The sequence below is a fragment of the Ixodes scapularis genome, unplaced genomic scaffold (assembly GCF_016920785.2).
Source record: "Ixodes scapularis isolate PalLabHiFi unplaced genomic scaffold, ASM1692078v2 PGA_scaffold2__306_contigs__length_199485367, whole genome shotgun sequence".
Lineage (NCBI taxonomy): Eukaryota > Metazoa > Arthropoda > Arachnida > Ixodida > Ixodidae > Ixodes > Ixodes scapularis.
This window is the reverse complement of record NW_024609857.1, coordinates 197762742-197779452: the sequence shown is the minus strand read 5'-3', so window position 1 is coordinate 197779452 and position 16711 is coordinate 197762742. Positions and strand designations below refer to the sequence as shown.

At 46.1% G+C, this 16711-nt stretch overlaps 1 protein-coding gene across 1 annotated transcript in view; it reads left to right on the top strand.

Moving 5' to 3' along the window:
* The window catches only part of LOC8025706 (protein 5NUC), a 165118-nt gene extending 148628 nt beyond the window's left edge, over positions 1-16490 (top strand). Inside the window, exons 7-9 of the mRNA XM_040208991.3 lie at positions 10035-10206; positions 13660-13863; positions 15407-16490. Of these exons, the coding sequence (XP_040064925.1) occupies positions 10035-10206; positions 13660-13863; positions 15407-15615 (585 nt within the window). The 3' untranslated portion in view covers positions 15616-16490. The remainder of the gene's footprint in view (positions 1-10034; positions 10207-13659; positions 13864-15406) is intronic.
* The last annotated feature ends 221 nt before the right edge of the window (positions 16491-16711 follow it).

Sequence of the window (16711 nt, the reverse complement as noted above, 5' to 3'; positions counted from 1 at the left end):
TAACATAAATTATAGTTTAATTAGCGAGGCTTTAATTATGTAAGCCCAGGCATACTAAACAACAAGAGCTTGTATTTTGTAGCTAGCTTTAAAGCTTCATGTTCTTTTTTATTTAGAGTTCTGATATGCTTGCGAACGGACGTTGCATAACCGACGAAGGTGGAAGGAAAACTCACCGCTCCGATTTGCCAAAAACAACGCTGCTTTTTGCTCGTGTTTAGCCTGATATTAATTTTCTTTGCTGGACGAATCTGATTTAAATGCAAAACAAATTCACATAGACACCATCAAACGATAGCCAATCTGTAAATAAAGAAATCATTTTCGGCATTATTTTTGCGGGAAAGGTTAAATTATCATAGTAAAACTGATATAATGTAAATCACGATTTGAATCGTGATTTCAATCACAATTTAGTCATGCGTTTTATTTTCCATCCTGTCTGCGATGTTAAGACAGAAAATGACTGCCTTCGAAATATCTTGCTCTTCTGAAGAAATTTATTGCATTTCGCCATAAAGGGACTCTGCAATCAATTTCCGCCTGGTTCCAAATTTGTGCAGATACTTATCCGTAGAAACATGGTAACACGCAGATAAACATTTTTGTCTAAGATTTATGTTCTTTAAGGTGTTATAAAATATTAAGTAAAAAATAATTAACGTTCATGTTTTGTAATGAGGCTGTTGAACGCTGGGGCAATCGAGTTTATTCGAATCCCATTGCTCCCGACCGAAGGAATTGCGAAATCGGTTAGGCGGAGGAAAGGAGAGATTGAATTTCAAGAGTTGTTTACATCTTTAAAGGGTTCCTTTGCTCTGTTTGTACTGTTGCGTCCTGCTGCATTTGTTTTCTGTTTGCACGTGGCGTTTTGGTGTTTCCGCTTCAGGCACAAATCGCTCATCGCCCGGCGTCTACACCATTCAGGACGGCATCCTTTATCAACACAAGTTTCGGGCAGATCCTTGGCTTAGAGTTATTTCCAAGCATCTTCAGACCACAATGCTCACAGAGCTTCATGACTCTCCATGCTGTGGCCATTTGGGAGTCCTTCGCACCTACGCCCACGTGAAAGAACGGTTCTTCTGGAAAAATATGTACCGTATCATAAAGCACTGTCTCTTCCTGTGACCCCCTCCAGCGTCGAAAAACATCATCCAGGCGACCAGGAGGACAACTCCAGCCCTTGACCCTTCCCCACCACCCGTTTGAGCGTGGAGGAGTGGACCTCCTGGTACCGTTTCTAGTCTCCTCCACTGATAATCGCTGGGTCGCAGTTCCAGTTGATTACGCCACTCCGTACGCAGTTGCAATGCCACTTATGACTGCCACAGCCATTAACGTCGTTGAGTTTGCATTAATGAAGGTCATTCTGATGCATGGTGCGCCAAGTGGACTCGTCTCTGACCGCGGCCGTCCTTTTGTTTCAAGAGTTGTTGATTAGATCTCACGCCTCTGCGCCTTAATCAACAAACGCAAAACGGCGTACCACCCACAACAAAGGAGATGGTAGAACGCCTCAAAAGGGCAATCTCCGATATAATATCTATGTACACATCATCTGGCCTGCGCAATTGGGATGCTCTTCGCGCCATGACATAACCGGTTATTCTTCATTTTATATTCTCTTTGGCCGCGAACCGTTCCTCATGACTGATTACCTTCTGCCATTACAAGACGAGTGAACGCTCGCGGATTACGTGTCGTAGAACACATGTCGGGCTGAAGAGGCGCGGCAACTGGCACGCTTTCGAACACTCGACTCAATAGATTGCCAATGAGTGTGCTATGATCAAACTCATTACGTCGTCTCATTCTCCCCTGGAGACTTTTCCTGCTGTGGACACCACAACGACGCGTTGGCCTTGCTAAAAAGATCTTTCCTCGCTACAGAAGCCCATACGAGATTATTCGACAAGACACCGAAGTCAAATATTTAGTTAAGCCTTGATAATCTTCCGAAAACTAACATGCTAATCAACCGCAGACCGTCCACGTTCTAAGGCTCAAGTCCTACATCCTTCCGCAAAACGGCGGGACGCCGTCTCCTTCTGCGGGGGAGTAATGATACATCGAAGAAAGAAGTGAACGGGGTAAAAAGGAGCACTGGACCAAGGCGAAAAAGAAGCAGAGAGCTTCTCGGAGATCTTCGCTAGAACCGCAATTTTTATTATCTCTCCCTTCTGTGCAATTAGATCTCTTCATAAGCACGTATCAATACGTTGCACTAAAAAATAGCAGTATACGCTTTATAAAGGTCAATTCTTGTCAAGACTGAAGCATGGACCAATAGGTGGGACATGTTTTAAGACGAAAAGATCAGCGCACGAAACATACGATCAGAAAAGAAAAGAGCAAACATCTGTGTGACCACTCCTTTCTTTACTGGTCGTCTTTTGTGTATGCTGTTTTCATTATCTCAAAACAACATAAGCTACCGATTATTGTTATGTTAGACAGCTGATGTCACAAAACTAATTTGATGGACTAGTTGGTTAAATATTGTACACAAAATTAGCGCAAAGGACGAACACAGGAAGGAGTAGACAGGACAGAGCGTTCTTTCCTGTCTACTCCTTCTTCCTGTGTTCGTGTTTTGCGCTAATTTTGTGTACTACAATTAATGTCAAAGGTTTTATTTGAAGGACGAGGGTAAAAACACACTACACTCTTCGTTGCGTTAGTTTAATTTTCTACTATAAGGTAACAACGTGGAACTGTTTTTAACACGAAGATACATTAGCACCCGAGTTGTGCATGGTTGGGCATGGTCATCTAAAGCTTCCACAAGATCTATGAGCTGATTACCTAGCGATGCTACACATTCAGCACCGCTATTTTGATGGAGGAATGGTGCGCTAACCGTCCAACGTTAATCACACTGACGTTTACTCCTCTTCCTCTGCAATATTTGAGTGTTGGTAATGTAAATCAAAGGGTACGTTTAATATGCCAGTGACGCGTGTTTTAATTGCGCTTGGACCTTGGAATTTGTCATAATAGATATGACCTAATGTGTGACCATCGCTACAAGATACGCGTATCACCACGGGCAACAGAGCATCGAAATTGATTAGGAAAAGTGTCTCCCACCCCACGTGAAGTGTGCGTTCAGGATAACCACTTCAGAGAATTGCAGTCAGGGCATGCTGATTTCTTTTTCCCATAGGGGAACAGCAAAATAAACGGTTGCATTATCCTGACAGCTGCCCCAACCGGACACTGCGATTCGCACTGCGTGCTATGCCTTATTTTTCCATCCCTCATTCCAGTTCTCTCCTAAGCGATTGGGGAGAAGGGTTAGGTAGGATAGTGGTGGTGTGTCGTTAAATAATAGGGCGATGTAGTCCTAGCTGTTAAGACAAAGTCTGAAAAAATGTGAAAGAATTAGGCAGATAATGAGAAAAGTAAATGAAAGAAGGGAGGGATACGCCAGAATAAATTGACTTCCACCTGGCATGTAAAAGACGGTTCGAGTGGAGTTGCATTTCAGGTGGAAGTCAGTTTATTCTTGCTCAAAGGGCAACTCCGCTTCATTCCGAAGATTTCGGGATAATGAGTGATTTCGAATTAAAAAGCCCTAGTAAAAGACACTACGTCTTTTGCTTCGCGAAAAATGGGATATAAATTTTTAAATCTAATTTTAAACACAAGCGGAAATCGAAACCGAAACTTCGGCTCCGTCTGGCAACATTGGCCTCGGGCCGCCAAGTACATGGCCATCACGTGGTACGAGAGGTCACGTGATCCTCGGCCCAACGACGGGCGGGATGGGGGCGGGCGAGCGTGCGGCGGGGGCGGGCGAGCGTGCTGCAGGCGCGAGTGTCGTCTGCACCGCACTCTTCACCACTTTTTGGTGTCTACGGCATTCGACGACGTTTGCACAACTGTGGCATAAGTCTGGGACTCTGCGCACGTGGTGTCCAATAGTGTGGACGAAACTCCGAGAGGCAATAATCACAAACGGTGAGACGACGACGGTGGTTGTGACGCGGAAGACGGCCGTAACGGCGGGACCACGGCGGGCGGTTGGTCTGCTCCCAAGAAGCGCGCTGCGCAGGCGCGTACGTCAATCACGTGGACACCGCTGAGCGCCGAGAGGAAACGTTGCTGACGTCACGCGCTACGCTCGATCGGAGAAGTAAAAACAAGCAAAAGGGGGCCATGTGGATGGCGTTTAGCTCAATGTTGGCTCCGCCCATGCCGTAGCCTTGACAGCGCTGTTGGTTGCGCCTGAATTCGCCCGCTCGAGTCAGCCGATTTCGGCAACTTGGTGAGTTGCAAAGTTTGCCGGACCGTTTAAGAAACATTTAGACAGAACTGCGTCGTAATATTTGACGTGTGGTCTTCCTAGGCGATACTGAAGAGGACTGCGTTGTTTTTTTCAAAACCAAAAATGAAGCCGAGTTGTCCTTTAAATCTTCTCCACCTTGGGGTACTTCCCCTAAATAATTACATCTAAGGAAGAGGAAGTCTGTCTCCTGCCGAATGTTCAGCCTCGGCCACTGTGCCTCTTCATTAAGGGTGGCTGTGAAGACCCGATAAGAGTGGTTGGGGTGTTTTACGAATATAACTCCTAATATGTCTCAGAATAAAAGAAATCGCGAAAGAAGAAAATATATCCTCGAGGTACTTACAAGATAGTAAAATGTAAATCCTTAAGAAAGAAAATAAAATAACGTCAACACGTTAGTTCACTTTTCTTGCGCGGTGTGGTATTTTTCTTGTCTCAAGGTTTGGGTTATGACAACAAAAAAAAAAATGTTTTGGCAAGGAAGCTAAAGCTATTTCTTCATTTCACACCTTCGAAGCAACCTCGAAGCAAAATCATAAAAATGTTATATACCGGAACACCAGCATTATTTTTTCTATGCACAATCTGCAAGTCAGAAGGAATATGTTGTTGTCGTCCTTGAGAGTTCGGCTATATGACGTCATGGCTTCCCACAGTTCCTCGCTTTTAAAGCGACAGCTTTAAAGAACCTGTGTCGCAGAAAAGCCGGCGTCGGTGTCAGTGGCACCGGAAAATTCTGATTGGTTGATAAGTAATTAACTTGCCATAAGAAAAAAAACTGTAAAGATTTTTACGTCCCTTCGGTTGAGAGCCAGACTCGCTACCGACTAGACCACGCAGACCAGCATGCACGGCTTGGAAACGAGCGTGGGTTTATATTGTGGAAGCGTCTTCCTATAAATTTGTTTTATTCCTTTAGATAGTACTACTGGCAGTACAGCCGCTCTGTTCTGACCCTGGCTCGTGAAGATCTCCTTGCACGAGCTCTCTTCTTCTTTCTCCGCTTCAGCAGCCGCGACAGATATTCCCCCTCCGCAGAAACGAAGCTTGATAAAAATAAAATCAGTAGTTCCGTCTATCCCAATATACATGCAAGTTGTTTTTCACCTCGAGTGGTGACTGGAGCCCACTGGATGTTCTTCTTGTCCTGAAGGTAGAATTCGCAGTGTGTTTATTTGTAAAAGCTGGTTTTAGTCTATCCGTGGATATTCTCTCTTGGCTGTCATCGATGTCGATGGTGAAGAATTTGAGATCACGGTTGATGACCTTGAATGGGCCTTGACAAGGTTGTTCAAGCGGTTTTTTTGGCTTGTCTGCTCGCACGAAAACGTGGGTACAGGTGTCAAGGTCGGGATTTATACGGCTAGGGCGATTTTTAGCTTCTTGTGGCGGACGAGGCCGAAGCTGTCGGAAGTGTTTCCTGAGGCGGTGAGCGTAGCTTGTGAAATCATAAGATAAAGGAGGAGAAGAGTCAGATGATGTAGAGTGAAGGAATTCGTCTGGGAGACGTAGCTTAGTGCCATAAACAAGCTCATCTGCAGAGACTCCGATGTCTACTTTTATCGTGGAACGAATTTCTACGAGAACCACTTGAAGAGTCTCGGTCCAGGAAATAGAGTTGTGGGCACGTAGTGATGTTTTGAGTTGTTTATGAAACCATTCAACCATTCTGTTTGCAGCTTGATGGTATGCCGTTGTGCGAATACGGGTTACGCCGCGGAGTCGCAGGAGGTCGGCGAAGAGGTGGGACTCAAACTGCCGACCGCGATCTGTAGTGACCGCCGATGGGACCCCGAAATGGGCAACCCACTCTCTGACGAAAGCTTCGGCCACACTGGCAGTGGTGATGTCTGGAATTGGGATTGCCTCAGGCCATCGTGTGGAGCGGTGTATACAAGTCAAAATATATGTGAAACCTCTGGAATGAGGTAAGGGCAACATGATCAAAACGTCTTGTAGTTGGCGGAAACGTTGCAACTGGCATAAGGGCGTGATGGTGAATCTTAGACTTTTTACAGGAGCTCCATGATCTTGTCCAAGTGTGGGTATTCGTGTACATCTTCGGCCAAACGAAACGGGCGACGATCAGTTTTTGCGTAGCTCGTATTCCGGGATGTGACATTCCGCGCAGAGTATCGAACACTTCCTGCGGAAGGCGGCTGGAAGGTATGGCCGTGGGGTTCCATTTGAAAAATCGCGAAAAGGAATGTTTGTCTGCGGTACTAACGTTTTCTTCATCTAGAGAAATGTGCCTTGTGTGTCAACTTGGCAATACGCGTCCTGTTGCTGGTGTTTTGCAAGAGCGGTAAAATCAACTTGTTCAACGACGGGTAGAATAAACGCGGCATATCTACGATTGATAGCGCATCAGCGAACACTTTCTGTTTTCCTGAGTTATGTCGGATATCGGTGGTGAATTCGCTGATGAATGTTAAGTGCCTTTCCTCTCGAGGAGTGTCAGCCTTTCATTTTGATGTTAGGGGGAAAGAGAGGTTTGTGATCCGTGAGAATAAAAAATTCACGACCTTAGACAAAATAACGAAAATGTTTGACTTTAAGATATGTGACAAGCAGTTCACGTCCGAAGGCACTGTAGCGAGTCTCGGTTGCTGGTAATTTTTGTGAAAAGAAAGCGAGAGGTTTCCATTGTTGTCCAATGTGCTGTTGTAGTACTGCTCGTACTACTGTGCCCAAAGCATCTTCCATGATGCTGGTAGGCGCATCCGGTTTGGGGTGCACTAGCAAGGTGGCGTTGGCAATCGCGGTTTGGATGAAGGTAAGTGCCTCAGATGCGAAGTTTGGCAATAAAAATTAAGGTTTGGAATGCTTGAAAGCCGCCGAAAGGTCATTTAGCGGTTGGACGATTTCAGCGCGGCCAGGTATGAAGCGACGGTAAATATTTAACAATCCTAGGAACTCCGGCAGCTGACGTGCGCTAGACGGTGTTGGTTAGTTTCGAATAGCCTTAACCTTGGCGTCGAGTGGTGGAAGTTAATACTTATGTCACGGTGTAAGATAGACAGGTGGTGAAACGAGAGCCAAATGAGCGACCGGATTGTGTCCCTTTTGGTTTTCTCTTTTTCTGTGGCGCCATCTATTTGGAGCACCGCGAACTCTCACTCCAGGTGGGCAAACGGTGGCGACCGGCTAAACTGAAGGAGAAGGTTTCTCGTGGATTTTCAATGAAGGACTGTCGTGCTCTCGGTTTATTTTGCTCACTTTCACACAGAGTTTCGTGCAAATTCGATTCCAATTTTTTTCTTCTCGCCGCAGCGCCATCTGTCGCAAAAAAGGGGGGGGGGGGGGTACCCGCAAGCGGACGAGTACACAATCTGGTCACGGCGCTGCGGTAGGTTTCTATGGGCCGTTTCCCCACCTGTCTATCTTACACCCTGGCTTATGTCCATGATGCCCCAAGAAATCTAGGTTCGGTAGACCAAACTCGCATTTGGCGACATTGATGACAACTCCATACTGGTCAAGACGTTTGAAGAGTTCATAGAGGTGTCGTTCATGTCCTTTCTCGGATGCACTGGCCACTAGGATGTCATCCAGATAAGCAAAACAAAAGTTGAGTCCTCTGAGAACCTGGTTCATGAAACGTTGAAAGGTATGCGCAGCATTTCGTTGCCCAAATGGCATCCGAACGAATTCAAAGAGACCAAATGGAGTTACAGTCGCTCTTTTAGGGATGTCGTCAGGTGCGATGGGTATCTGATGACGCGCTCGAATGAGGTCTATTTCGGAAAACACCGACATACCAAAGAGGTTTGAAGAAAAGTCTTGCTCGTGAGGTATAGTATATCGATCTGGGATTGTTGTGTTGTTTAGAGCACGATAATCTCCGCAAAGCCTCTAGTCTCAATTTTTTTCTGTACTAGGTCCAGTTGGGATGCCCAGTTGCTCGACGAAGGTCATATCAATCGCAAATCTATCATGTCTTGAAATTCCTGAAGTGCAACTAGACATTTTTCTGGAGCTAGAAGACGGGCGTAAACGTAAACGGGTGATCCGGTGGTGGTGATGAAGTGCTGCACGTCATGTTTGAAAGGTTACTCTGTGTTGGAGGGCTGGGTCAGGCTGGGAAAGTTGCTAAGAATGGCGTCTTACTTGGTATTGGTCTTTGCGCAAAGCAGTGTAGGGCTCAGTAATGATAAATTTGAGAGTATTCCGAGGTAAATGCTTTTAGATGCGTGGCGGCATCTAAAAGCTTATGGTGTGTCATGTCAACCAGAAGTCTGAAGTGAGTTAAAAAATCGGCACCAATAATTGCATAAAAAACATCTGCCACTATGAATGCCCATTTTAGTGTACGGCGCAATCCAGGATCTACGGTTGTGGATCTCTGCCCGTAAGTTGCAATGGCAGTTCAATTTGCTGCTTGGAGAGCATTAATGGGTGTGGTAATCTTACGGTCATGTGAGTTTGCGGGTATTACACTAACTTCTGCTCCTGTGTCAATAAGAAATCGAACCCTTGTCTGATGATCGGTGCTGTAAAATGCTGTAAAAAAGTGCGTGGCGGCGGGTAGATAACTCAACTTAACTGGCCGCCGTCAGCCGTTGGTTCGGTTGTTTTTCTGGAAAGAGCAGGGGTCTTGGCATTGACGTGCCTGGGTACCAATCGTGCGATGGTACCAGCAGATGGCACCTTCCGGAGATCTGTCTCTTGTGGTGCTGCAATGAAGGCGACGTGGCGATGGGCTGCTTCGTCTAAGTCTAAAGTTGTTTGAGCCACGTTGGTTTATGCTGCGAGGGCTGGTGAAACGCGGTAGCCGAAGTTTTGACTCGATCAGTTGTGCGAGTTGGCGTACTTCGCCTCGAAGTTGTTGAGTTTCCCACGCCTGTATGTTGATGGGACTTGTGTGGCGGAGGCTACAGATGGTACAGTGGTCTCTAAGATCTTGTCTGCAAGCTCGGCTAAACAGTCCAAAGGTATATTACTGGATGTTTCCAATATCATCCGTGCATTATTAGGAAGTATCTGAAGAAAAAGTTCGCGCATCATAGCTTCATCAGAAGTGGTTGCGCGATCTCCGAGAAGCTGCAACATAGATCGTAGCAGTTAAGGCGGTCTGCAATTTCCGAATTCTTCGGTTGTAAGCATTTGTTGCAGACGCCATTTCTCAGAGGCCGTTGTGCTCTTACTGAGCTCTTCGTTGATGATTTCGTACGGATGTTCAATGGGAGGATTCATACTATGTCCCGAACTTCGCCGACCTCGTTTGCTTGAAGTGCGTTGGCCACATAGCGAAACTTTGTCTCCTGCCGTGTTATGCTGCGTGTTGCAAGTAGGGAGTCAATATGTGCGAACCAGAGAGCTGAATTTGCAGGCCAGAACGGCGGAAGCTTGACTGTAACAGTAGCGATGGTCGTCGAGGGCACTCCGGTAGCTTGCTTGTTGCGTTTATAAATATGTTTTATTCCCTTACCACTGTCAGTACCACTGGCAATACAGCCGCTCTGTTCTCTCTCTGGCTTGTGAAGATCTTCTTGCACGAGCTCTCTTTTTTCTCCACTTCGGCAGCCGCTACACACACTTAAAGGTGAAGTTTAACGTCATCTCGTAACTGTTTCATACAACCGGACCTTGATTGAATGTGCTATCTGTTTTCTGAGGTGCCTTTGACTTTGACGATTAACGTCCTTAACCAGTGTCTCACTGCGACAACCCGTTCTTTCTCTGTATTTTTGCAATCGTTTTCCTGTGAAAGTATAAAATCGAAATTCCTTCGACGCAGAGCCCCGGCGGAGCGATCACTTTCGAGGACGTGGTGAATGTGATGCCTTTTGGCAACACCCTGGTGCTTCTTAATGTGACCGGGGCCCAGCTGAAGCGGGTCGTCGAACACGGTGTGGCTCTGCACGACATCACGGGTCTCATCTCGAAGGGAGAATTCCTCCAGATGGCCGGTAAGCGGGGAGCAATGCTCAGGAGAGAGCGATTGCATCAAGCAGCTCAATAAAATGAACAAGGAGGGTTGCTGGGCCTCAAGCCAAAATTCTCTGGAAAAGGGAACAGTGCCTAACGCTAGTGTCGGTGTCGCTATTATTTGCTCTGGCAGGGCTCACTGTAGACTTGTCTAATGAGGTTCTCACCAGGCTGTGGTTCTCGTGACAGCCTCTGACCACGGCACCCTAATCGATCGGCAGTTTTCCTTGTCAGTTGGCGTTCTGCTGGTAGGACCGTCATCCAGGAAGGTTGCGCGCTTGCTCCTGAACTCACTGGCTTGGGCAGTCTCGTTGTGCTTCACTTTGCCAGTGAATCGGTGTTATTCTTAGTCTGTGGGATGGCTGCCGGTGTATCGTACCACTGAAATGTCGCCACTTACATTCATAGTCTCTGAAATGTTTGATCCCTAGACGTGGTTTGTTCAAGCATCATCCCAAGTGCGTGTCAACGCGCTGGCGTATGTTGAAGTTTAAATCTGTCATATTGTAGAGAACGGCACTGCCCTTGTATGAGGCTCTCCTATCGCAGAGTCTACCTGCTGTCCGTTAATTCTGTTCTATTGTTCACAGGCAGCTCCATGGCCTAAGGCGGCCAATATCTATCAATACTTTTTTGATATGATTAAAATAGCTACATCCTGCGAACGTCATTTTCTTATTATTTTGATGTTCAGAGTATCATAACGGAGTCGTAGTAAATAGTTTGTGACGAAAGGTATTAGACTTGCAATACCATGCGTTTTTGATGGAATGTTACCAAATTATCTTAATTAGCACTGATATGTAAAATTTTCCTTGTGGACAGAATCGCTTTGGGGAAACAATGTGTTATATCAGAAGACTTCGGAAACGTTTTGCGACAAAAATAATGTAAGGACAAAAGGTTTATATCTAGAACAAAAATGTGTTAAACAAATCATCAAAATGTCGAAATTTTTGTATAATAAACATTTTGCACGCCTTTTTTATAGTTTAAATGAGCGTCACAAATAAAAAAGAAGGGAACCAGATACCAGCAAACAAATGCCCCGATCTTCAATTTAGACCATCTTATTTATGGATTTGCTAGGACCTTTCCACTGGGAACTTTTACCACGGCCATTTTGTCCGAGATAATTTTTTGGGGGGCCTGACTAAAACATTTTAGGCCATCGGGGAATCCAATGAGCCGCTTTGGTTTTGCCCTTGATAGGGTCTAGGACTTTTTATTGCAGGACGTTTTGTTGAGGTCACTCCCGTAAGGACTTTTCGGTCCAAGAATGTCTTGGTGTAAACGTATTTTGGTGCACGAACGTTCAGGCAAACCCGTCGACCATTCGGTTGGATCTTCCATGGGACAGCATTCCTTTCGGCAGCGTCCCTCCTTCCCCCTCCGGGAAATTCTCATCTGTGACACGAAGCGATCTGTCCTGTCCTGTCCCTGTCGCGGGCTCCTGCGGGTCGTGGGTCGCTCCGCGTGTGCGTTATCGTATTAGGGTTGGCGTATTACGCAGCTGGTTAGGTGGGTACGGGCATGTCGCAGTTGGCTTCGCTCTATGATAGAAGACAGTCACTTGATAAAACGGTTCCAGTTGCCTTCACAATGCCTCGAAAAAAAAAAAAAATCAATTTGAGGGCTGAACAGGAAATTGCTAAACAGAAGTGGCGGTGCACTGAGGGTCAACGTGTTGACCGTGCCAAGGACACGCCGAAAAAAAAAAAGAAGTAGATGGCGTTTGGCTAAAGTGCAAAAAAAAACAAAACAAGGCGGCCTCGTTCTGCTCACGAGCGAGGATCGAGTGAGGGAACGAGATTCGTCTGATTTTATTCGGCGGAGTACGTCCGTCACAGATATAAAAACAACAACAAAAACGTGCTTTTAACGTAGTCTGCTCCGAAGCACCGCAGAAACACAGCCCCGTTTTTTTTTTCTCTCGTGCATTATTCATACAAGCCATTTTTCTTTGCAGTAACAGATTGTACTTACACAAAGCGTTGATTTCAGAGCAGTATAGTTTTTCTTCTGAGGAATCAAATGTGCCGTTTTCCTAAGGATTAAGAAAGTCTAGCGAAACCTAGGGCACGATGTAGTTTTTTTATTCGTAAGTTCCTCGGTAATTTTTTGACTTCTGTGAAAACGCAATATGGTGAGAAACACATTGATGATTTCATAACAATTCAACGGACACGTGCTAATACTAAATGTATAGTGTCAAATTATAAATAAAAAAAATTGATTAATACTTTTAAACTATTGCGAGCAACCCGGGAATGAGGAACACGAAAGTTGACACCAAGAGAAGGAGAGCGTTCTCCTGCTCTTCTCTTGGTGTCAACCTTCGTATTCCCCAGCCTCGGGTTGCTTCGAAATTTTCAATATAGACCAGCTCACTGGCGCCCTTACGTTCTGTTTGTTAACATCTTTTACATGAGCAAAGTATGTTTGTGTACGTTTTGCACAGATTTTGAGTGTCAGGCTTAAACAGTCGTTCAAATTGAAATACAACCATTGATTTAAAGTACCTTCTGAATAACAGGATACAAACTAGCACAGAACTGAGTGAATTTTAGTTCCATCGTGTTTTCGAATGTCACTGAAATACCGACGCGCTCAAGTCCTTTCATCAAAATAGTTGAAATAACCATACACTAAATTTCGTCTACTCTGTGCCAAAAACTCGGCGTGTCGAAGTATCTGGAAACCCAAATGACCATGTGCTAACCGTCCAGGCACCAAATTACCTACGTGCCAAAAGGTCCATGACCCGAAAAGTTCGTGCACCAAATTGTGTGTGCACCAAAATCTGTACACCGAAACATCCCACAACCGAACTATCATCAATTTCTTTGTGATGGCGACGTGCGGAAGCACGAAGTGCTCTAGCGCTTTTCCGTCGGTAGTTAATGACGGCAAATTGAGACAGGCATCGTTACCGCCTGCCGCAGCAGTGCCCCTTCCTCGAACCGCAGGAACCGAAAATAAGCCGTTAGGAAAGCGTCCCTTTAAAGCGCCCGCTGCCGCCGAAGCCAGAAGACATACTCGAAGAGCCACCGACTAGGCTTCGTAATATGACATCATGCATCCTAATGTGCGAAACGTGAACACAGAAATGTTTAATTGCAAGCACGGTGAAAGAAGGGAGGGCTGTTTTTAACGGCGGCGCCCCGCCACGGACCAAAGAAGTCAAAGCGTCGCTCTCCTTTCTGGCAAAAGCCGTGTGATGCTGCAACATGACAGGATCTCGAGTAACCGTTTTCATTTTTGCGCAAGGTTTAAGCACTGCAGTGCTCGTGCCGGGAGATACGCGAAATTTGAGTAGAATTTCACCCCCCTTTTTCGCCTTGTTCCTACCACTGCCTTTCTTCACCATTGTTGCAAAGTTTTCGCGTATGCGCGAATACTTGGCACGTTTTCCTGTGCGGCTCTTTGCGCAGGCATGCGCGTGGTATACGACATTAGTCGTAAGCCATTGGACCGCGTGGTGAGCTTGCGGATCCTGTGCACCGCCTGCCGGGTGCCCGTCTTCGAGGATGTGGACCCGGACAAGTGGTACCGCATCGCTGCCGTCAGCTACATCGTGAACGGAGGAGACAACTTCGACTTCTCTTTCGTGAAGCCGCAAGACCGCCTTGACACTGGTAGGTGCACTGCCTTTACTTCTGCAGCCACCACAGCAAGTGTCAGCTAAAGTCCTTGGATGCGGAGATGGTTTAAAACCCTCTGGTTTCTGCGCCGTCTTTTGCTCGCCCTAAAACTCGTAACAGTCCGAAATATAATTAGGGCGACCGCGTTGCAAATATTCATCCGCTATACCCGACTTACTACAATTCACTCGCTTAAAGACACTGGAATAAAAGGGTACATAAAAACATAGATAAAAAAACTTGTAAAATGTTTCCAGAACAACAAAACAAAAAACTATTTGGCACAATATTTGCGTTTCCATCTGAATTTTAGGTACACGTAGCCGCGCTCCAGGCCCCCCCCCCCCCCCCCCCCCCCCCCCCCATAACAGAAGGAGCGCAGCTAGCTATGCTCCTTTTCTCGGTCCTCATTGGTTGGAGAGATAATCTATATGTGAAATGTTGTTGTAAAGTACTTTCTCCGTGCCGCGGTAGTCATTTATTTGGCATACTTTAACGGGATAGCGTTAGGGAGCTCGTGTCGAAAAAAAGCCGGCGTCGGTGGCTTGCGCAAAAACACAGGATTGGTCGACTGGGTCATGACGTCACAGTCACGTGACGTCGCCCGGGAATTTCAAAGAACCCACAACGCTCACGTGAAACGTGACGTCAGCCGTGGAACGAAAGGGAATGAAAAATATGACGTAATGCGAATTAAAGGCCTTAGCGTATCTCAAATGATTTCACTCCACAATGTAATTCATATGCCTTAAGAACAATTTGGAAGAATTTTAGAGGGGTTCGAACCCTCGACCATATTGTTGCGAGCCAACTACGCTACAAACAAACTTTAAAGAAAAAAAATTACACGCTTCCGGTTAGGCTACGCGAGGCCTAGTCAGTAGCGTGTCTGGCAACGAGCCGCAGTTTATTTGTTCCTATGCTTCACTATCGCGTTCCACTCTTAAAGGCGAAGCTTAAGCGTCCTCCGAGTTTTTATGTTTGGTAAACTAACTATCAAGGTTAAGCCATTATTGTTTCCAACGATATCACCAGATCGTTCTTTCCGCTTCAATTTCAAACTATCGCAAACATGGCTTTCTCACGCATTGTAGCTCGTTGAGGAACAACACGAGCCACTGGGCGGAGCTAGGTTTCTTTCTCTCTAACTAGTTGGGCTATCTAGCCTCACTTGCTCAGGGATTTTGACTATAGTTTCGGTGTATCCTTTCTTTCAACCTTATTTGTGTTATTTTGATTTGGTGCAATACCTCTTCGATATAGTCATCTTTCTTTTATTGAGGGCTCTCGATAAATTCTGAAGTGGTTCTCGTATTCCTCCCTTTATCTGAGGGTGTTCCGTTTATTTTTTCCTGACACACTTTGATTGTATCTGTGACATTACGACGTCACTTGACAGTGCAACGTCGTAATGCCACGTGACGTTAGGTGACAGCAGATACAATGACGTGGCGTTAGTGGCCTCCCTACTAAATGGTGCGCATTTAGAACGCCTTTGGGAAGCTCCTTTGACGAGACGCATCTCCACGGTTCGCAGGTTACGAGGACGTGGACGTTTTTGTGAACTACCTGAAGGCCATCTCCCCCGTGACCATGGGCCTTGACGGGAGGATCTCCTTCGCGTCTGCGGCCGCCGCGGCGACCAAGCCCAACCACGCGGGACGCCCAGCGCCGACCGCCTTGACGGCCTTGCTGTTGCCCGCTCTAGTGCAGGTCGCCATGCTGCTTCGGCAGTCGCTGTCGTGATCAGGGAAAAGCAGTGTCACCGGCTCACGTGGGACTTCGGCAAGCCGCCGCCTCAACGACGCGATACCAAGAACGAACAGCGAGACTTACGTTAAAGGGACGTTCTGAACTTGCGCTCTGAGAGCGTTTCTGCAGTACGGGTAGGGCACAAGCGACACTAAAGGCCCGTTCACACACGCAGCGCAGCGCTGAGATAAAAGAGAGTCATGCGCTGCGTTAGCGATACTGTGAGCACTAACTCAGCGCTACCCCAGTGCTGCATTGCGTGTGCGCGCTGGATAAGGCGGGGTCACGTGCGAAACGCTCATACATCGCTGATACACTGCGGAGTCAGCACAGTGTCTATAGAGCTATTTTAGTGCTCTGGTGTGCGTGTGTGAACAGTACTTAGTGGATTTATACATATTTTGTGACGGTAACTCAATCTATGCTCCCTGCGTCCAAGGTAACCGAAAATTAAGATCAGGAGTGAACTTTCTTTCCTATCGAAAACGCGACCAAAGATCGCGACATGCCCCTTTACTAAGGTGCAAATCTAAGAAGAAAGGGCCTGTCTCCGTGTCTCCTAACATTTTCAATAGGGGAAAAGGCAACCCGCGATGGTAATTTTTGGTTTGCTTAGACGATCAGGGCACTTCGACCGCGTTTGCGTCCCAAGACGACTATGTCGATAACCAATTTTGTGCCCTTTCGGATTAGGTTACGCCCGTAAAGTCGAAATATATGTCCAATGATTCACTGTTCTTGTTGAGTGTTATTGCCATTCGTTTTTATGTCGGTTGCCGAAGCCCTTAGTGGTGAATGTTTCCTCTACCAGAAAACGTTCGTATTTTTAGAAAATTACTTTTTTACAATAAAACTTTTTACAACTTCTTGTTTTGGTGCCAAATTATGAAAACCACACTTACGTGCTTAGCGATAGTACTCTACATTGTAAAGTAAAAAAAATAATATCAGCGAAACCTTAACTACGAAGGTTCAAACATTTTAAGACCAACTGCAGCGCCTCATTAGCTGCGTCGATGTCCGTTTTGTAGCAACAGTTTCTCCTGTACGGAGGCGCTTTTTTTTTTTTTTTTTACGTTTTCATAACTTT